The 22,570-nt window shown below is 35.4% G+C and overlaps 1 protein-coding gene across 11 annotated transcripts in view; it reads left to right on the top strand.

Annotated features, from left to right (window-relative positions):
• Window positions 1–22,312, top strand: part of LOC126293318 (poly(rC)-binding protein 3) — a 559,120-nt gene extending 536,808 nt beyond the window's left edge. For 2 of the 11 annotated variants that reach the window (XM_049986473.1, XM_049986491.1), the window contains exons 9-11: window positions 3,801–3,951; window positions 4,945–5,073; window positions 8,553–10,405. In XM_049986473.1, coding sequence (XP_049842430.1) covers window positions 3,801–3,951; window positions 4,945–5,073; window positions 8,553–8,979 — 707 coding nt within the window. In that variant the 3' untranslated portion in view covers window positions 8,980–10,405. Of the gene's footprint in view, window positions 1–3,800; window positions 3,952–4,944; window positions 5,074–8,552; window positions 10,406–14,731 lie in introns of those variants that run through there. The other 9 variants (XM_049986479.1, XM_049986480.1, XR_007552268.1 and 6 more) reach the window with 5 other exon arrangements.
• The last annotated feature ends 258 nt before the right edge of the window (window positions 22,313–22,570 follow it).

The following is a 22,570-nucleotide window of genomic DNA, read 5'->3' as shown; positions in this document are numbered from 1 at the left end:
TTGAAAATTAGTAAATGCATTTGGGCTTACACTTCATTTTAATTGACATTAATATATTGTTGACATAAAGTTACTATATGTATGGAAATAGGACTCAGCATGCTACAGACAATGTGGAGGAATAATTGCCTTGTTGAAAAATATGCCACTGGATGTACTATAGCCTGTGTGTATGGGCTCAGTGCAGTGTACCTCAGTTAGCTGATACCATAATTAATTCCTATATGTTCATTGTGAATATACATAATGTCCGAAACACTTCAGTGGCAGCATGATGGAAAAACATGGCCATTAGCGAACTGGCACAAAAACATATTTGTTCTGCATCATATATTGAAGGCAGAAGCAATTTTAGCTGCAATGATCATCACCACAGTTCATATTGCACTGTGCAAGGAATGCTTTAATCTCTTTATGTTGGGGACAAATTGTGTAATTATCTTTCTAAAATTATCTGCAGCATTGCTAAAATGGTTTCATTATTTTGAAGTAGTTAGTTATGCCGTTGTCAGGTGAAAAGTTTGTTTTTCTTCTACATGCTAGTAATTCATCATATCCATATTTGATAATCCCTTTAATGTCTGAAACAAGTGTGAAAATACTGAATTTAAGGAGTAAAGGTAACAATTCATTATATAGTTGAGGCACTGAGTCTACAGGCACGTCAGAAACTGAGTGTGTTCTTTAGCTTTGTATGATTCTTCTTCAGAACTAATACACGTGCAAGGTTACATTGTCTTGGAGGACACTGTTGTACCAGCACTGAACAAACAGGTGCATTAGTGCACATGCTTGGAGCAGGATTTGTCTGAAACTTGCATTATGTATATTCAATCAGGAACTCCTGCTTAAAATAATTGGAAGGTAATGAGTAGCACTTTCACCGTTTATTAACTGTATACTCAGTTTCTTTTAGATCGAAGTCTCATATTCATTCTCATCATCAGTAGCAAGGAATGATTACATATTTTGTTGGGGAAAAAGAAGATTCTTGTACATTATCAGTCTCGAGAGCAAAGTTTTGACAACAATTTGCTAATATTTCAAATCAAAACATTAAAGTTTTTTAACGTTTCTTATTTTTGTAATACAGTATAACCCTGTTTTTACTTTCTCACACATAACATTTTACCCCACCTGAGTTTGCACTAACATATTTTCCTGCGATTTATGCTTTGAGACAATGTTCTTGGAGAAAAATCTGATGTAGTTGACATAAAAGTACACTGGCATCGCATTGGCCTCCAGTTAGTGTTTACACGGTTTAGTTTGAATCCAGGGTGCTCTTATTTCAAGCCACAAGTCAAATCAAATACAGCTCCTCATATCCCACCTCTCTGGGATTTATGGGGAGTTGAACTTACTTGTAGTAATTCACATGGAATTAAATTTAGCTTGTTGGACATTTATGTTATGTTGGACTGACAGCAATGAGAATTTAAAATATCTGTCGAAATTATTCGAGTGGGACTAGGGCCACTATGGCCAGTTATTCTTTTATAGAATGTACCACAGCATGTGTTAGTCATACGTCAGTCTTTTTATGTCACCTGAATGACACCTGAAGTATTTTTTTTTCTTCTTTCAATGCAATACAGGGTTTTCATCCCAGAAAGTTACATTTTGTCTTGACACAGTTTCACATTTGATTTAAAGGATATACACTGGGTGAAGAGTGATCCATATATTCAAGATGCTGATTTGTATTGTCTGTCGTAGAGGTTAGACAAGGTACTCCATTAGATACATTCTAAACAATATAATTTGTTTATACAGAATCATTTCCTACACTGCAGCATCTCCTATGTATGTCAGTGTTTCACAAATTCTGGCATGGCTGCCTAGAATACAAGTGGCCGTAATAGGAACTACGCACAGGTGGGCTGTGAGCGGTGATGTGACAAGAGTCTCGCTGCACTGCGTAGTTAAACACAATTGGAATTTATTATTATGTTGCGAATAGTGGCACCATTGAGAGATGGCTTGATGTACATAGACGTGCCGACAGCTTCTGAACAGAGCTGGAGCTGTTGAAACATGGAACTGTGCTTACTTGCCATCTTCTGCAAGTTTCTTAAAAATGTACATTTTGATTGTGTGTATTTACAAAGATTTATTGTTATGTCTACGAAAACCTGCTAAATTCAAAGATTAGCAATATTAAATTCCCACATGATAAAAGATAATTAACATTCAGTACTGGGTGAGGTGGTGCAGTTGTTAGCACACTTGCACTCACATTCGGGAGGAAGATGGTTCAATCCTGCGTCCGGCTATCCTGATTTAGGTTTTCCTTAATTTCCCTAAGTCCCTCCAGGCAAATACCGGAATGGTTCCTTTGAAAGAGCACGGCAGACTTAATCTGATGAGACCGATGACCTCGCTTTTGTCGTCCCCCCCCCCCCCCCCCCCCCAAACAACCCCCGACATTCAGTATTCAAAATGCTAACACACAAGCTTCTGTGGCAGAATAATTGTTTATGGCAACTTCCAGCAGCATTTTTCAGAACTTCCTTAGGCTGTGCCCATAAATCTAAGCTGTAGGTACATTTTTAGAGTGTGAAAGTTGGAAAAAAATGGTCAGCTTGCATTTGGATGAATACAGTGAATTAGTTCCTCATCCACCCTGTTCACAAAACTTAGCCAAAGTGTCTTCTTCCTGTTCCCTAACTTCAAACTTTGGTTCACTGGGAAGAAATTTTCATCAAATGAGGAAGTGATAGTTGCACTCAGTGAGAATCTTTCAGAGTTTGAAAGGATCTATTTTTTGATGGGAGGGAGGGAGGGAGGCTATACCAAGTGCATACTCCTCAAAAAGAGTTTTTTTACCAGACTTATCAAACCCCGCTTGTTCAACTGTCCAAATGTTTCAACTGTGTATTAAATTAGAACTTTGTGGCCATCTTAATAAATAATAGTCAGTGATGATTGTTTGAACCTTTGAAGTAACAGGATTGATCATCCAGACAGCTGTTCGGTAGGATACAACATTGTGGGGAGCGGGAAAGAGAATTGAGCAGTTATTTGATGTATGAAAACAACACTGCATTGAGTTAATAAGACTCTTGAAAGTGTATGTTGTGACACTGCTTCCTCAAATTTAAGCAAGCAGATCAACTTACTGACGGGGCAGAATAGAAACTTTGATGCAGGTATCTGTAATTTCGTTTCAAAAGGAATGATACACTGTTCATCAATTGTTGCTCAGCCATATGTTTCCTAAGATTGCATTGACTAAAAAAGTCTTTGTGCAAACTGGGCATCCTTCAGGTTTTCCTGAACATTGCAAGCAATCATTGTATTGCTGCGGTAGAAATTTTAGTGCTGTTGTTGTATGATGTCTGTTATTTCCTAGTTTGATAGAAGAGTTTCTTGAGGGTGAAAGCAATTTCAAAACACCAGGGACAGTTATGGTTACTGTTTGGCTGCATTAAGTACAGAACAGTTTCTAAGTGTTTTTGTTGTCATGTAGCTACACCTTAGAAAATGTTAGTTTTCAGTGTCACAATCGCAGACAACAGTCCTATTATTAAAAAAATGATATAAATTTTTAAATATTTGATTTCTGCGTACCTAATGTTTCCTATTTCCTGCTCTGCAGATTTGTGTGTTCTATGCAGCACATTAGAATTTCGTAGTCCGTATATAAACTTCACCTACCTGGAGGAAAGCTTGCCCATTTGTACTAGTGATTGGGACTGCATGTGACATCCCACACTTACATATGCAGTAGTTTTAATGCATTTTTGATTCTGTAAATGATTCTGTCCACACTTCTTCAGCAGTTGTTTTGAATTCAGCTTTGGCCGCCTTGGCGGGAAGCCAGCTACGCACGAACAACCAGAACCGTGCACAGCCTGGAGCTAACCAGCAGACCCACGAGATGACAGTCCCAAATGAGCTGATTGGTTGCATAATTGGAAAGGGTGGCACAAAGATTGCAGAGATTAGGTGAGTGTGACATTGTTCTAAAGATTACAATTGAAATAAAGTTTTGTTTAATGAATACTCTAAACATGCACAGGTGCAAATATTAATATTGCATTAATGTTGGGCTGAAAACAAAAGTCGCTGTTTGGAAGTGTGCAAGTGTACAGTGTACCCCAATACCCCAACTGTGTGTGAATGCAGTTAGGTGCAAATTTTTTGATGTATTACAGAAAAAGAATAAACCAATGTATCTATGTAAGATTTACAGTACACACGACATGACTGCCTCCTTCCTGTAGCTTCTGATGAGTGGTTCAGCACAGTTTTTGTTTGTGTATGCACAGAACAGAATAACTACTAGTTACTGATAGTACAAATAATTGAGCGGGTCTACTTCACTTTGGAATTTTTCGGTTAGTTACAATGGACGAAATGGGGAAAGGGTGGAGTTTCCTGAATTAATGTTTTGGCCATGTAGCTGTTGCAGAAGTGTTTGTCACAGGCGAACATAAAAAATTGACCATATGTATAAACATGGAATTGATACAAAAGAATGTAGGTAAAGGCTCACCATTTCTTGAAAGAGTGACTTTGTTAGTTCATTTATAGTTGACAAAACATTCATTTTTCACTTTCCAGATTACGAAACTTGAAATGTGCAACTACGTAACTTTAGTTATGAAATGTGCTGAAATTCATGATAACCTACATACATCCATAGATGCAACAAATATGTTAAACATACATATTCCTGGATACAAAAATAGAGAAAGCTCAATTGAGTATACTCAAGTATAATTGGGGCCATCTTACCAGTAGGTCCTTGATTTTGCTCAAGTTTCCCCATTTGGCTTGATTCTTTAAGTCAATCGGCAGATGAGGCTTTCACAGACAGCCCAATCAGAAATGGATTATTTTCACATTCCCTCTGTATGTCATATGTATTATATGTGAATTTTCAAGCCAACTGAGTGCTGTTTGTTGTAATAGATGCTCCTTCTTGTTCTTATGCAGGCAAATTAGTGGTGCTATGATCCGCATCTCAAATTGTGAGGAACGTGAAGGTGGGCCAACTGATAGGACCATAACAATCACAGGCAATCCAGACTCCGTCGCACTGGCGCAGTACCTGATCAACATGAGGTAGGGAGAGTCACATAATTTTCTCTCCACAGATAGTGAATTTCTGTTTGGTGTTCTCGAGGTATACAGTGAAATAACATCAGAGTGCAGTTTTCACAAGAGCATTTGGCTGCAAGTTTTCTTTTTAACTTTCTGCTGACGGTTAAAATTTTATTGTTTTGTATCTCGGGTGCTACAGACTCTTAACAAATTGTTACATGCCTGCTAAGGCCCTAATGAAAATTTACACACTTTACTGGTTTTCTTGTTCCATACATACAAAAATAAAACAGGAAAAATAACTTAAAGAAAACCTGTGTTTTTGTATGTGTCGATGGTTCCTCTTGACTGAAGAAAAGAGGTAATCGATTATTTTCTCAGTTACTATGTTTTAATGTTGTCACGCTAAAACTACTTAACTTGTAGGCTTATTTCTGAACATTATGAACCAGCAGCCTGGTTGTGATTGTGTTCTGCACTAGATGTTATTCCTTCAGTTTTCTTGCCCTGTGCTGCTGCCTCTAAGGTCTTCGTTGGCTTGTTTATTGTTTCGTAAACCTGTTGTCAGTTGCCATTTGCCCAGATGTGTGTTTCTAACTTTTGTATTATTATGCACATTTTTGCATGTTTTGTTCCTTGTTAGCTGTTCATAGTATAGCAGGTAACAGGTTCTCAACTGGAGAAGACATCGCATCAGAGAGGAAATCTGCCCACGGATGAGCCGCCACCATTTTTCTTACCTCTCTTTTATGTCCAGGTCCTTCATCTCTTTTCTGCATTTTTTTCCTTCACAGAAATTTGTTCCTGCCTGTTTGCCCGATACCAAAATGAGAACAGCCATTCCAACGGATTCCCTGTGATGGAAGTTAGAGTAAATATCCTCTCTCTCTCTCTCTCTCTCTCTCTCTCTCTCTCTCTCACACACACACACACACACACACACACACACACACACACACACACACACACACACACCTTTCCACATACTATTGATGCCCAGCTAAAGACCTGTCAAACAATTTCACAGTGGGCTGTCAGTTTTTTCTGTTATTACTTGTGGTGAAATACTGGCTGTTTGCCTAAAAGTTTGTGGGTTTTTCATTTCGTAAGCATTACTTCAAGATGTACATCCACCTGTAATTTCCACTAGCCTTTCTGCTTCATACGGTGCAGAATTTCAAACATGCAGTGTTCATATGTGATCAATAGCATGTAAAGCTCAAATGGGCTTAGCAGAAATATTTGAAATAATTGTTTCTGAGGAAAAGTTATGAACTCTTATCCGAGCTCCAATTTCTTCTCCTACTTCTCTGCACTACAGATTATATTATTGCATTATTAACTAAGACTGACTAGGACTGTATTAACTAAGACTATGTCCCAGTCAGTTTGTACAGCTGGAATTCCTATTACATGGACTTTGGTTGAAATGGAAATTCAGCATTCCTGTAGAGTTAGCTTGCAAAGCACCTCCTTCAAATTCTATTGTTCTCTTACTATTGACCTCATTAGAATTTTCTTGTTTGTCCAGCAATGTGTAAAGAGCAATAATTGAAAAACATTATTGAAAAGCTGCCTAATTTTATGTTTTAACATTTCCCCCTTTTTCGTTCTTTCTTTTTCGTTCTTTCTTTTTATATGAAAGGACTTGAAACAGTTGACTTTCAGTGCCTAATGATTTGTATCAAGGCATGAATGTCACTAAGAGCTGTACTCCCGTTCTGTATAACATATGTCACTTCATGATATCCAGCATTATAATTAAGTCCATAAGTTTATAAATCCCTATATATCAAACATTTCTGAGTGATCGCCACTTAAAAGTGCTTTCTGCAGCTTCTACATTTTTCGGTCATTGGACCTTTTATTTTTGTTAAATTTTGTTTGTTTATTAGTGTTGTTGATTGTTGTAAGCCACTGTTAACAGCTACAATTACAGGTTGTGCATTTTAAGTGGTGATATTCAGTCCCTATTATGGTAAAAACATGACTGTGGCTGATTACTGTGCTATTTTGATTTTTTAGAAAAATAAATCTCTAGTTCTCTTACATGGCACATAAGCCACTACACTTGTATTAATAGCATCTCCATGTGGTGCACGTATATCCAACAGCTTCAGTTACTGTTTTTATTTCCCAGTCTCCAGCTAGTTGCTTCCAAGTTCGCACTCATTGAAAGACAGAACTCATTACTCATTTTCTGAGGCAATTTGTTTTTGCTAGCAAGACCACTGCCAGTAATTATACATTTAGGACTCATCATTGTAATTTATCAGCAGCAAATGAGTCCAGTACTTTCATTAAAATTTTCAACTTCAAGAAATACTCAGAGATGCCTGCATATAACTGCAGTTTTTATTTTATTTTATGCCACATTGGCAGTATTTTCAGGCTGTAAGCAGAGAAGCAGCTGGCTGGAATCACCATGTATGTTTCTTTTAATTGATTTCTTTCATTTTTTCATTCTCTTTTTAACCATTTAAAGCCCAGTGTGAAACAACACAATGCCGTCAGTTACTTTTCCCCGCACCTAAATATGCCAGCAACCTTTTCCTTAGTGTGATGGGGAGAATCAGACGTGCTTATTCTTTCCCATTATCCCATACGAAATGATCCTGCAGTCTGGCTGTATACAGCTATAAAACAGATGCAATTCCCTTCTCATTTGCCAGTTGCCATAGTCCTATAAAGTGATTCAAAATAAATTCTTATCCTCCCTTTTTTCTCCTCATTTGGTGCGTAGGTGTATCAGTGTGGTACAAGCCCACAGGAAATTATACCAGATGATGGCTGTGTACCACGTTATGGTCAAAAATTAGAGGCCATTATGTTTCAACTCACATTATAGTGCATACTTGAATGATTTTTACATATTAGTTTCATTACTAGACAAAATGTCATAAGACTGACATTATCTTTGATTTATCCGAGTGAGTGTATGCAAAGTGAGGTAGTGGTGGTGGGGTTGTGTCTTAAAGAATATGTAATCGGTTGTCAATTATTTTGCTGTGGGAGACATAGTGGTGGGATAATTAAAAGTGCAACTGATCTACAAAAAATTCTCGGAACAGTTAACTTTCGATCAGAGGAGAATTTTAGTTAAATTTTAAAGCACTTATTGTTTAAATGTTCATTGTCAAATATATTATTTTCACAGGACATTAAAAGATTTGGCTTCCTGGTGCTGTACAGCCAATTTGTTAGTAAATGAAATCGAACTTTCTGCAGAACTGTGCAAAGTGTGTCGGTTTTCTCATTTCCGGTTCTATTAATTGTAACGCATAGGTGACTTTTGGATTGCACCTTTGTAAATAAGTAGCTGGCTCAGTATTATCTGCAGTGGAAACTTTTATTTCTGCAGATTTCGAGATTAGCTTTGACGGCCTAGCTGGGCTCTGACAGGTTAAGGAGAAAAGGCCTGTGTTTTTCTGCCATTCCTATCACACCGAATACCTGGTACCAATATCTCCAGTGTCTCTCTCTTCTGTTTCTCCCACCAGTGTTGAACTGCAGAAAGCTAACCTTGAAGCCCAAAATCCTGGCTCCAACCCTGGTGGTGCGGGTGCGGGTGGTCCTACCGGCGGCGGTGGTGCAGGGGGAGCAGGTGGGGCACCCGGCAGCGGCGTGTCGCCTCTGGCTTCGGCCATTCCACTGGCACAGCTGCTCTCGAAGCCGGGTGCACTCAATGCTCTCTCTTCACTCACGGCCCTCGGAGGCCTGACTGAGCTCCTCGGAGGAGGTGGCGCCGGTGGGGGCGCACCTGTCCGCACTACCGGGGTTCACCGCACGTCGGGTGGTGGCGCGGGAACAGGGGGTGGTGCGCACAAGCCGTACGCCCCACGTCTGCGCAGTCCCGCCTCGGGCCAAGGAGTTGGCCAGGATTCCGGCAAGATGAAGACGGAGCGCAGCAAGTTTGCTCCCTACTAGGCGAGTGCCTGCGACAGGGACGTCACCGGCGTCTCGACACATCGTTTCGCCGTGGGACGTCGTCAGAAAATGACAGTGTTACTAGTTATACTGATTACTCGTGTCTGTTCGGTACTGTTATTGAAATTTTTTTTTCTGTAACCTCTCTATTTGGCCACAGGAGACAGGACAGTTCTCTTATAAGTACACGAGACGCCATTTGTTTCCATTTCTCTGTAAGTGTTACGCAATATTCTGACTCGTCAGACACAAGTACACTACTGCTGCTCTGTCGATTAAATTCACGTATGCTATTACTTCTCAAATTTTCCTTCTGTCTTTCCCTGCTTCATTGTATTTACTGGTGAAAGTTCTGGCTTTCCTTCTAAAGATGGGAATTAACATATTTTAAACATCTTGTGAAATGTTTCATTTACAGAGGTTTGTTCGCACCTTAGTCTTGTAGTTCATCCTCTTCGAGAAGGTGAAATTTTATTTTCTGGACAGCTTATCTTAGTTCTGAAGATATTTGTAATAGAACAGACATGGTTGTTGTATTAGATGGAGTGGTAGGCAACAACAACATAATTAGATCTCCACTAAAACAATATTCACACATTAGGTTATTATCTGTCATTTCATCCAACTGTTAGTGACATTTTTTAATATGCATCACCTATAACTCCCATATTTTAGACTTTTTTGATGCCAAGTAAGTACTTTGTGTTGAGTGACGTGTGTTTTTATATTCTGTATTGGCGTAGCCAAAATCGTAAGACTTCCTAATTTTTGATATGTATTTTCTGTTGGAGATATTTTCAAGTAACTGAATTTCCTCTTGGATATTTTTATGTTAGTGATCAATATGTTTTCCTCAATTCTTATGGATCATGGGACAACTACATTAGACAGTTTATTTTTACGTGGACTGATAATATATAATTCATAAATGTTTATTGAGGGATCAAGAAATATCACTCATTTTTGAAACAAAATAGTGTCGAGCCACATTTTTGTGAGACGATAATCTGTACTGTATTGCCAGAATTTTGCTTTCCTATGTTAAAACATTAGTGACAATATTGTGTGTTTTTTATTGTGATAGCATTTTCAAAGATTGTACCTTCTTTCGCGTAATTTTCTCAGATTTTATAGTAAATTTCTCTCAATCCAGTTGCCTTATTTGCTTTTTATTAAAGGAATTTCTTAGAGTTTTGTCATTTTGGCAAGCGTATGATGAGAACATATCAGTACAACTTTGTCATAGATGATTTGTGAAGATTTTCTTGGATTCATTTGCTTTATCACATCGTGGAGACAGAATATAAACCGTTTACATATTGTAATGTCATTTGTTGTACAACTTTTCTTATTTGACTGTAGACATTATTCAGAAGATTGTGACTGAGAATTGTAAAGTTAATGAATAAAATACAACAAAAACACATGTTTATTGGTCAGAAGGCTTTCTTTTCTGTTTTAATTTTCAACCATGTGTTCCCAGAGATATTAAACTAATCTTACAATTTGTAATCAAACTTCAGAGTTAACACCTCTCTCTCTCTTTCTCTCTCTCTCTCTCTCTCTCTCTCCCCCTCCCCCCCTCTCCCCCTCTCTTTCTTTCTAGTCTCTGCTTAGAAATAGTAGTAGTCCATATTAGGTGTCAGACTACAACTAGAACTACGGACTCCCTTCTTGTATTCTTATTATTATTCTGTTATGTGGTCAAGGTATTGATCCCAATTTAAGTGGAAGTTTGGTGATAGTTACCATTTCAGTTTAAGTTTACTCTTAAATAGTGCAAAGTTCTAGAAATATACTTTAAAATGGTGGTCACTACCGTAAACTTTATGGCATGATGTAAGTAGGAAAAGTGGTTAGTGTCAGTATTCGATCACAACTGCTGCACGTTGTGGTACAATAATTTGTACTTGCTAAATTAATCATTATTTCTTTCTTTCTATTAAGAAATTTAGTGAAAAGAAATATTACATAAACTGTCCCCATCTGGAAAGTGGACATTATGTAGAAAGCAAGTAGTCACCTCATTCTTTACAAAGTATAACTGCATCTTGTGTTTGGCATTAAACGGCCTATATTTGTGAGCAGAAATCATACAGTGACACTGAAGAATTGTTAGGCGGTGGCGCTTCATGTACCAAAGGCAGGTAGGAAACTAAAGTGAAACTTAAATGATTAGAGGTGAACACTTGCAAATGATAATCAGAAAAATTGTTCTTTTCCTCCCCTCAAAGAAATGACAGTTAAATGTAACTATTTTTCCCCTTGATATGAGTGGAGGTCTCAACATATTTTGTTGGTTTTTTCCATACTCAAATTTCTATTAATTGTATTTGATGTAATCCTCACATATTAGGAAATTTTGAGATACATGTCATGTATGATAAATTAATATCTGTACATAGAAAAAACTAAATGCTTATCAATGTGTGGGAGCTATGTGTGGTTATCTGTCTGCCTTAATATGAAATCTCAGGTCGAGAGTTGGGTGGGCAGTGTAGGCATTATTCACTGGTTGGACATTAATGGTACTTAACTCCTTTTGTTGTAAAGAAAATTTTCATTTACATTGCTGTTGGTAGGTAAAGTATCAGAAAGATTATAACTATGTGTAATGTGCAACATTTTAATCATTGTGGATTATACACAAATCCTGTTGTGAACTTATGACTAGTCAGATATAACATGGTAGATTGTAACGACATTGGTTTGGAGGTAATGTGGTTCATAACCTTTCATATATGGAGGGCAACTATTTTTCTGTCCTCAATTGTTAGAAAACAGCAAAGTTAGTGTCAAGTGGTATTGAAGTTTTGAAGAGATGCTGACTGAGACTTTTAACCAATAACCACGGAAGAACCCCATCCTCCTCACCATCCAGCCTGTGCCAAATTATCCGGTAAGCATGTTTCTTTTTTCCTTTATGTACCTTCTTTACTTTAATCCCTTGCAGAGATTTGTCACAATCATGTTTTTTATTCTCTGAACAAGAAACCTCTTAACTGGTTGTGCAACAGTTCCGTATCCTAGATATGCAATTGCCAAAATAGTCTGGTAAATAGCAACAACAGATAGTGTAACAAGCAAGTTGGGTGAGGTGTGGGTTTCTTCCCCCTGGATGTTTGTCGGGTAACAATTAAGTTTTGATGTATCCCCCCTCCCCCCGCTTGCATAGCCGCTTCATGTAGAATATGTTGTTAATTTTTATCAGCAGAACCACTTTTTGCTAAGTTTAGCTAGGCCATCGTGGTTATGTTGCTCTAGAGTGCTGTTGCATAATTTCTTCTTCTTCTTCTTTTTCTAATGCACTTACTTCCAAATGAGCACACTGGTTCCCAGAAATACATTAAATGACAGCAGAATTAAGAATGCTGTTTCCTTGCTCAATACAGCTTCAGCCATATATGTTAGGAAATAGCAGAAGAAAGCTTTTGAAAAGGTGATATTTTAATTTGATTTCAGTAATCATGCAGTGTAGACAGTTTTAGTTAAACTATATTTGTATAACTAACGGCATACGTTCTGCTTTGAGAAATCTCAAATTACTTTCAAGTGTGTGTGAGCCATTTTTGAGTTTTGCTGTCTAATACACAGTGATGGCTCAGATACACGCACCTTGCTGTACAGCAGTTTAGAAAAGTTATAAACAGAAACAAAGTAACAAAGATCTTAATACTTTTTTATGAAAATTCAGGGAGGGGGTTAAAACATAAATGTCATTACATTCCAAAGATAGTGACATGATTCTACAAGGTTCCAGGTTTGCAGTTTTTGGGCATAATTTAAACAAATGCAGAAATGAAATTATATGTGAAGTGAATGGTGTAAATAAAAGTTCTCTTTGTGAAGACATCCCAGGATTATGTGTTGCCCATTAAGCACTAGTGTAGTTTACTGTGACCTCACAGCAACAAGTGTTTGTATTGAGGTTTTATTTCTCTTCATTTACATACTTTTGCAGATTATAAACCCAATTATCATTGAAGACTGCGTAAGAAACAGCTTTATACATCTGGAATGTTTTGTTTTGTCAAGCTTCCTCAGCAGATTTTACATTCTGTGAAAGTTTCATCTGGCATAAATTGTTTATTATTTCCTCACTTCTATCCTTTATCAACAAGTAAGCGCATTTGTCACAAAAATGGCTATACAATGTAAGTTCAAATAGGATCACAGGTGTAGTAGTCTCAGAAGAATCACTATTGCAGACATATAGTGTGTGATCTATCAGGTACTATCATGCATCTACCAGAATGAAAGATCTCTAATTTATTAAAATAGTGCAGATTGCTATTTCACTGAAAGATTGAATATCTTTGCACCACCACTGGCTTTTTTTACCCTCAAGCTTGCTTTTGAACTTGGTGTCCTATACTGGAACCCTTTGTATTTGCTCAGCTAGTGATAAGTGATCAGTTTTAGGGCTGTGCTGTCAAACTGTTAAACAACATTCTGCCTTAACTCCAGTAACTTGTGTATAGATTTTTTTTTTGTTTTATGTAGAGATATCTATGTAGTGCAGTAGTGGAAATGTCCCATACTCTGTGTTGAATAATCCATTATTTCATGTTATGTATTCTTGCATACATTGTGCAAAATAGTCTTACTGGTGCTTAATGGCAATTTTAAAATTGCTGCTCATAGCTTAGAGTACAGAAGCTACTTTCCGTTCAGGTGGTCATATTTTCTGCTACTTGCCAGACTATTACAGGCAACAGGGCCCTTGCATGAGTCACGGTTATTTTATTTTATTGCTATTCCGCCTCCCAATACAACAACGTGGAAAAAATTTCAATATTGAATTTATTCCATGTTGGAGGAAACACATTTCCCCATCTTCCTGAACCTAAAAGTAATTCTGAAAGAGCCATAAGTAACATTTTGGTTGTGGATTCCTGATTTTACCCAGTTAAGAGGTTTACCATGTGACATGGTGTTTTACCTTTATATATTTTTATAAATCATGATTGAATAGTATTGAGTGCCTCATCTGAACATTGAACATCACAGGTTGATCTACGTGGAAGAAAATAGTTTGTTGTTGCTATGGTATCATATTAAATATACAGTTTGCCTAATTTGCAAGGCACCATTAAGATGATTTTATGTTTAAGCTGTGTAAGACAGGAATAATGTCCTGAGGGGGAGCATTGTGCTTTTCATTGGTATTACAGGGTGCTACTTGTGCAGCCAATCTCACAGGTGCAGAATTACCTTACAGAAAGTTTATGTTCGTGGATGAGTGTCAACATTATTAAAAAAAAAAAAAAAAAAGTATGCTGTGTTAAAACATAGCACTTTGTGAAATAAACTGAATGATTGGAAACCTACTAGACAGATAACATGTAGATAGTGCTTTCAATAGATATGTTAGGATAATTGATAAGGGCAATCTATTATTGTAAGATTGAAAAGTTTCCTGCCTCTCTTGTTGTTTAGAATATTGACATTTAGTTCACACAGAGGTGTGCTTATTTCAGGGTAATAAAACAGAAGTGTCAAATGTTGGTTCCAATCTGATATTTTTCTTTTAAATATCACATGTAGAAGATTGTCTCAGATAATCACCTCTTTTTTTTATGGACCTTGAATGATTTAGTAGCAAAACTGGACAAACTATATACTTACTTAGGATGCTTGTTTTTTAATGAGGTGTGATTTTCTACCTCCTCTGCAGCATATTACTTATCTGAAATTTAAGTATATATCTTCATGTGTTTATTGAAGACTGTGTTATATTTGTCTGTTGCAGGATATCTATGGAAACAGCTGGGATGCCACTGCCAGGTTACCATTACATTGCACCAAATCATATTGTCAAAGCTCCAATTCATTAACTAAGATGGTATATTATCTTAATTTGACTTCCTGATAGGAATGGTCTTCAAAAGTCATTTAAAGCAAGTGATGCAGCACTCACTGTACATTGTTAAGTTTTGGTAAAGTTGATGCACATTAAGAGACATAGTCTACTGTATACTGTTTATGATAAAGAAGTGAGGTTCAGCAGAAATATCTGTGAAAATTGGAATTGTAGCAAACTGACTTTTGTGTGTTTATTTTCTTTGGAAAGCCATGGTAAAGTTAAACAAGAAAGAATGGACTTAAGTTTTAATACAGGCAGAGCTTTAACATCATTGGCAAGTTGCTATCCCATTGTATTATTTATTTTTAACACAGTAAGTTATTCAAAAATGTTTTAAATTAGTGGAATGACAATTTGCCATGTGAAAATTTAGCTAGGAGGTAAAAGGGGATCAAGCCAAAGATTTTTTTGTTTTGTTTATTGTATGTAATATTTTACAGTGGTTACACTCTTAATTGCTCCTGTTATTGTCATTTAATGGCATTCCCGTGATGAAGTTGTTAATGTTAGCAGTAATGATTAGCTATGATAAAAGTGTTTTCTTTTCTTGAAGAGCAAATTCTCACTGCCCAACAGGAAAGTAAACCACTTAATGGGCTTAGAATGAAAAACATGTTTGTTGTTCAGTGCCCTTGTAATTTTATTGTACTGTGACATATTACACTGTCAACACAGTTGTGGCACAGTATTGTGACTGGGTAGTGAATCAGTTTGCAAACATTTTAGTCTTCCTTGACCTGTTGAAATTTTCATCAGTTTTATACGTATCTTAAATCTAGCCATATCAGTGTTTCATCTTAAAACATAATTGATTGCTATAAGTGATTTGTACTGAAATTACATGGAAACTGAATCAGTATTTTAAGATATGGTGTTTCTCAGTACACTCTCACAAAAGCTGCTCAAGTTTTTCAGTATTGGCATAAGAGTGCTGGTGAGATCAGTGTGTAAAGACTATACACAAATAGATAAATTGGGAACAGTTTGGGAGTGGGGGTGAATAATCAAAATTACACTGTTTGTTGGAGTTCTCAGTCAATACTTTACATAACTTCTATTGATTCATATCATTTTGGGGAAAGAATCATATCACACTAGGGCACATGTAAAGTATTTTATTCATTTTCTGTGATGTTTTGTGAACATCTTGGTTAGAAAAATGTTAGCTGTTTACAGATGCTCTGTCTTACAGTTATTGTTAAAGTACTAACTGAAATAAGCATGTCATTAAAATGCTTTTTTACAATCATCTAGTCATGAAGGCAGCTGATTAAATATTGCAAAATACTGATTTAAGAAGTTGAGTGCTGTTGAGTAGGTATACTGAGTATAAAGTAGGGACTGATAACTTGAAAGAAAGCAAACACATTAGTATGATACCACATATCCCCCTATTAATACAGTTGTCAGATTTGCTTCCATTACATATCCTGAGCACTAGTTCATGTGCCAAATTATTTACAGTTTTAAAATTTAGAAACCATATAATGCACATTTTAAGTGTTCTAGTAGAAAGACTTCTATTATTATACCAACTTATACTTCATTCTTCTGTAAAAGCGTACTGTGAATAGTTAGTATATTTTGTGTACTCTGTTTATAATAAAAAAAACTGTGTGTCAAAGCAAACTGAAGTTTTATGCAAACCAACATGTATGCAGAATGACAGTAAATTATGGAGATATAAACTTTTTATATTGAGGAGGCTCCTTTTGGAGTTGTGTAGTTTTGTGTGTCTTTATTTAGGTATCTGTCATTCAGTTTCTAAGAATTGTATTTTTAAGATCTGGATAGGACCACATTTTTGATGTATCACATACTGTAATTTGTGTTCATTAGCTACTTTTTATTGAAAATTAATTTTTACAAATCATTCTAATTGGATATAACATACTTCATATTTTGCGTTTTATCTGGTCAAGTGCTTATTGTGGTGATACATTACAGTTTAATTGACTCTTATATCGGCATATAGTCCTTGTTTTGTAAAAAGCAATTTGCAAGGAATTTGGTTGTTTGCTACTCAGTGAATTACCTTGCTGGTTTGTAAATGCTAAAGCTTCACCAGTTGTCATTGTGTGCATTTTGTTATAAATATTGTATATTATTATAAAAACATTGTTTGTGTTTGAAAGTAGTTGGAGCTGATAATCATACAAAAACTACATTAATTTGTAAGAATATTTTTGTGATGGGGCTTGGAATGCGTTACTATGTGTGCTGTTGTGGCACAGAATTAGTATCAGTGAAGAAGGCTGGTCAGTGTGTCACCTAGTTTCCTTCTAATCTAGTCATTACAGTAGGGATACTGATATGGCAAATCATAATACTACAATAAACACTTTGTGCCATGTGTATACACTTACAGTACAAAATAATTTTGTCTTTGATTCTTTAAGATTTTTGTAAGTATGCATTGGCAGACTTCATTACTTAAAAATATCAGATCTACATATCTTTTAGTATACTTATTTATTTTAATAACTGATATACCATTGTTAGCACATTTGTGCTGATCTTGATGTGACAGAGGGTAAATGATACATAAAAGATATGTTATAATAACTTGTGTACAATAAATACTTCTCTCTGATACACAGTAGTTCATAGGTTATTGTAAAACATACTTAAAAATAAGAGATAGAGTTGTTGTCATTTGGCATCTGGACAATCGTCAATATTTAGTAGGGATGAATGTTTTTAAGTGCACTACGCTCATAAATATTTATGTAAGGCTGTTTATACTAAACTATGTCAGTTATCTCTTGTAGGTTGATAAGCTTAAGTATAATTTTCAATGTGTTTGTTTTTTAGAAATTGTGAGCATTTAAAAGTTCACTGCACTGCATATATTTGTTGTAAAATTATTTGCAATAACTTATAAATTTTAGTGTTTTTTACTAATGCAGATAGTGAATATCTTTCAGAAGGTATTTTTATGCAGAAGGAGCAATGTTTTTCTCATGCTAGTCTAAAAAAAGAAATAGCTATTCTTGTTGAACAATAGTTTCTTCCATGTTAGACAAGTGCATTATGTGTTTGTTGGTAAACACTTTTTGAAGAGCCTCCAGATGGCTCTTCAGTAAAGTGAGGTGTACATTTTGGAGAGTGAGCATTAGAGAACTGTTAATATATTTACTAAAAACTATCTATATTAAGATAATGTGTGTGCCAAAAAAGAAAAAAAACTGCAGTTGATTCACAATTGAAAATGTTCAGTGCCAAAGTACATTTCGTAGTTTTCAAAAGAAAATTACTTTCATGCAGTTTAATGTAAAAGATAGTCTTGTGAATTGTAAGATTTCATAATATATACTATATAATATATAAATATTTATATTTCGTACAAGAACTTTGTTTTTGCTATGCATTTTATTTAAAAAGGAAGTAATATACATAAAAGTGTAATATATATACATATATCTATATATGGTCCGTACCGAAAATGAAGAGTTTTGCTTCAGACGTTATAAAAAAAGTAACTTTACTCTTGTCTTTATCTTTATATTTAAATTGGTTGTATTGGATGTCAGAGCAAGCTTTCGTAGTATCTATGAACTTTTCAACAATAATGATCGTTTCTAAACGGGTTAGGAAATAAAGGGTACAAACTACCTGTGTTTTCAGGGATTAAGAAGACTAAAAAGTCTGTCTACCCTTCATGTCACAATGTTTCCTGCCCTACTGTCCTCCTTATCTCAAGCTTTAGGTCCTGTTTTTTATTTCTCAGTGTGTTGGTTGGTTCCCTAGGAATCCTTTCTTCGCCAGAAACTGTGGCTAGTGCATAATATACTGAAAATGGTTAACATTAAGCATCCAGGAAAAACCTATTCTTCTAAGAGCCAATAATGATATTGTTTTACCAACTGTGAATTTGATAAACCAGGTAAGGTAGATAATCCATCCCTCTGACCTCCCTAAGTGTATAACTGTAGAGAAACCAGGTGTGAAAATAGGATGATGATCTTGTAAACCCACGTATCCCCCTGCATGTAGAAAAGGAAGTTGAAATATATGATGCTGCTTCATCAAAGAAATTCAGTTGGTCTTGCTTCATAGAAGAAATTCAATTGGTCTTTAATCATGTTCACACTGTACTAACTAGTAATAATAATTGATGTCTTTGATCTATTAAATCATGGTTTTTCCCAGGAATGTTAGCTTACCAGTTTTCTTATTTTTATGATTTGTCAATCAATAACCATGTGATTTAGCACTGTGTTGTATTTTCAAGCTGTTTACTCCAAAGCTGTTCTTTCATTGCATTTTTGTTTGCAGTATCATTTATTTCAACTTTCTTACGCTCCTGATTGAGGCATTTGATATGACCTGGATTCTGATGCATGTGCAATAAGATGTCCCTCTTTGTAAGTTATTTAAAGCAAATACTGTTGAGGAAAGGGTAGGCAGAAACTAATAATATTCTTAGAGCTCAGAGCAATAATGAGGAAATATTTTGAGTTGAATGTGGAACATAATTACTTGTGAACAGTGTTACAGGGGCCTTATATGTTGAGACACCCATCTTTGGTGACTGAGTATGACTTTCCAAGCTTCGTCAGTGGTTGCGAAAGGGGGTGGATTGCTGTTCTATTTGCTTATGAAATATTGGCAATGTCACAAACGTCATTGCTTCCAAAATTTATCAGTTTGAGGAAAATTTTCTCTCTAAACAAGAAAAATGAGTTAGTTTTTCAGTTGTTTACAGAAAAATATTGAAAACTTTTCAATTTTGGGCTTAGTCTGTACTTTCCTAAATGCCCAATAAATAGTTTATTGAATAAAATAACGGAAATTTCTTGTAAGAAAGGCAATCAAGTACTGTTAATAAATAGTTCTTTCTTCCATTGTAAACTTTTAAAGGTGTTTTAACAGATGTTAAATTCTCTAATATAAATATAATTTAAACAAAATTTTAAAGATATCTTTTATAAAATTGTTGAAGTTTTTGCCTGATATTGTCATTTTTTATAAAATGAGACAAAAGTGTTCTGTGTTGATTTAAAAAGCTGGTCTGGTAAATTTAACAATAAGAATTTTATTCAGGTTATGATTTACAATTACTGCTAAAATATAAGTAATTTTTATCATGAAGTTATTTTGTCTTGGTCGCAGCTACAATGTGTAAAAAGTGGGTCTATGTTCTGCTAGAAAGTTGTAAATGCTTTTCAATTGTGATAACAGAACACTTCTAGTTCTTTACTGAAAAAATTGATATTGTGATGGATGACTTTCCCAGTGGAAACTACTTTGTGTAGGCTGTGCTATGAATCTCATATTGGCTACTAGGTTGCAGCTTGTGGCTCATCTCATGTGAAAAGTGTAATAGGAAAGATATGTTTCCACTTTTGTAGTATAAATCATAACCTAAATAAGTGTCTCCCTCTCTACAGCAAATGATTATTAAGCCTGTGTTGATAATTCCAGTGATTATTTCTTATGATTTTTAATAATTAGTAGACATTTGAGTGTATTTGTGAGGTTAGAGTAAGAACCCAGTATAAACTTTCAGGAAAGTATCTATTGAATTATTTTGTACAGAAGTTTAAATTTTTTGGGTGGGTCCTTAATGAATTTAAGGCTCTAGTCAAATTGTATACACAAATTTTTATCCCAAATTTTTCTCTCCAACATTGATTGTATGTACTGAACTATATGTCTGTGATGCAAATGCTGCTGCTACTTGATCACAAAGAGCAACATTCCAGATTTTTCATTTTTAAATGTGCGTTTTCCTTTTGCTTTCCAAATTTTGGACTGAACCTTACATGTGAATCTGTTTGAACTTAAACTGGTTCCAAAGCCACCTAGTAGCCTGTTGTGTATATAAGTGAGGTGCGTTAATATTTATATATAATATAAATGCAGTGTTAACTCAGGAAATGTGCGTATGCCCTTTTGTGCAGTTATAATATCCTTGAGCGCTGTGTTGCCACATGTTTATTCACTTGTAACTCCTGAGCAGCATATTGTGCAGAAACTGCAGGAATAGTGTTTTTGAGTCACAATTGTAACATTCAAGTGGACCATGTGGTAACCTGGGTTCAGAAACATCAACAACAGACCAGATACACCCGTCAGACTAGAGTAACCACATTGTCACCCAAGTTGAAATCCATTGACAGGACACCCATTTTTCTAAAAAAAAGAGACGATGGAAGAAGCTTTGTCAGTTTACCATCACAACCGGTGTACTGGCCGGTTACCAGTTCCCTTTAGTGTAAATTGAACGTGTGTTAAGAAAGTTTTAAAATATATATTTACTACTAGCCTTCAAATGAACAGGGTCAAAACATATTCAAACAATTAAAAATAATTTTTAAAGTAGGTAGTTGTACAAAAAAGCTGTGTTTTCATATGTGAAATGCCATATCTTTGTATAAAATAAAAAACAGCAGTATTGTTTTTTTCATTTTGTGATTTTTGTATTATTTATAAATATAAGAAATGGGAGGATGTGGGACACACTTTAATGGTGTTCCAAATCTATAATCAGATGAGAACTTTATATAAGTAGGGACTATGTAATGTAATTTGGACAAATTTTAAGATCATGCCATCACTTAATCTGTCATTTTGCAGGACAAGCGAGTGATAGTGTGAGCCAGGATGTCTCATTCACTGTAATTAAAGCACTGTACAAATTGAAAAACAGGTTTATTTTACTAATGGTTGAAATATGAACAAACAATCGATGTATTTCCAAATTTAGAAAAATAAAAGTTCTCATGTGGTTGCACTGGTATGCAGTAATGCATATAAAATGACTTATTGATTGATGGTAGGTGTATTTGCCGGTACTTGTTATTTGATACCAAGGCAAACACGTCTGTGTTGTTTGTTGTATACTCGTATCGAGGAAGATAAGGCTGCGTGGCTTTTTGGGGAGGGTAGAAGGATGGTTAATCTCTTGTAAAATAGGGGGTAAAATAGAGATAAATATGAGGGCTGATTTACTATTGGCATTAATTGACAATTGTGATGAACAAGAATTTAAATCTCATATAATTTTACTGCAGTGTTCATGGAATTGTGTAAACATTGCGACGTGTGATAAAATTCCATGCTGTTAGTGCTTTGCTTATATTATAGTCCTGTACTTAATACCCATTTCAGGAAAAAGTCAGAAGCCTGAAAAGTAGACTTTTCAGGAAACAAAGCAAAATTAGTGAAATCTTTTCAGTAACTTTTACATTGGTGCAAATAGGAAAAAATAAGAAATTGTGCTTTAGGTTCAAGTGAGAAATGATTTAAGTGGTGAGAATGTATTGTATTGTGATGTGTAAAGTACTCATAAAATAGTTTTATTTTTCAGAGGCAATAACTGTTTAATTTAAATTTGGGCATTAAAAAAGACATGATTTTTAGATAATGCACATTCTGTCTTGTATTTTCTGTCATGTTGGTATTTAACAGTTTATGTAAGTTTGAGTTCTGATTATTAAATTATGTATATTTAGAAAGTCATCATGGGCATTTTTATTACACCCACTTTTTTGATGATTAATTTGTTTATATTTAGTATAATAATGGCCATTTTTTATTACATCTGTTTTCTTGTTGTCATCTTAAGCTGACTTTCCATTGAACAGATGGACTGGAGGAATAATCAGGGAGATTAAAATTTGTGCACTCACTCCCCTTCCCATCCGTCACTCCTTGGCTGTTGAACAACTTCATGATGTTAGGGGAAGGATATACATGACGTGTTTTCAAAAGCAGGAA

Source organism: Schistocerca gregaria, chromosome 10 (genome assembly GCF_023897955.1).
Source record: "Schistocerca gregaria isolate iqSchGreg1 chromosome 10, iqSchGreg1.2, whole genome shotgun sequence".
Taxonomy (NCBI): Eukaryota; Metazoa; Arthropoda; class Insecta; order Orthoptera; family Acrididae; genus Schistocerca; species Schistocerca gregaria.
This window is presented reverse-complemented; position numbering and strand designations above follow the sequence as displayed.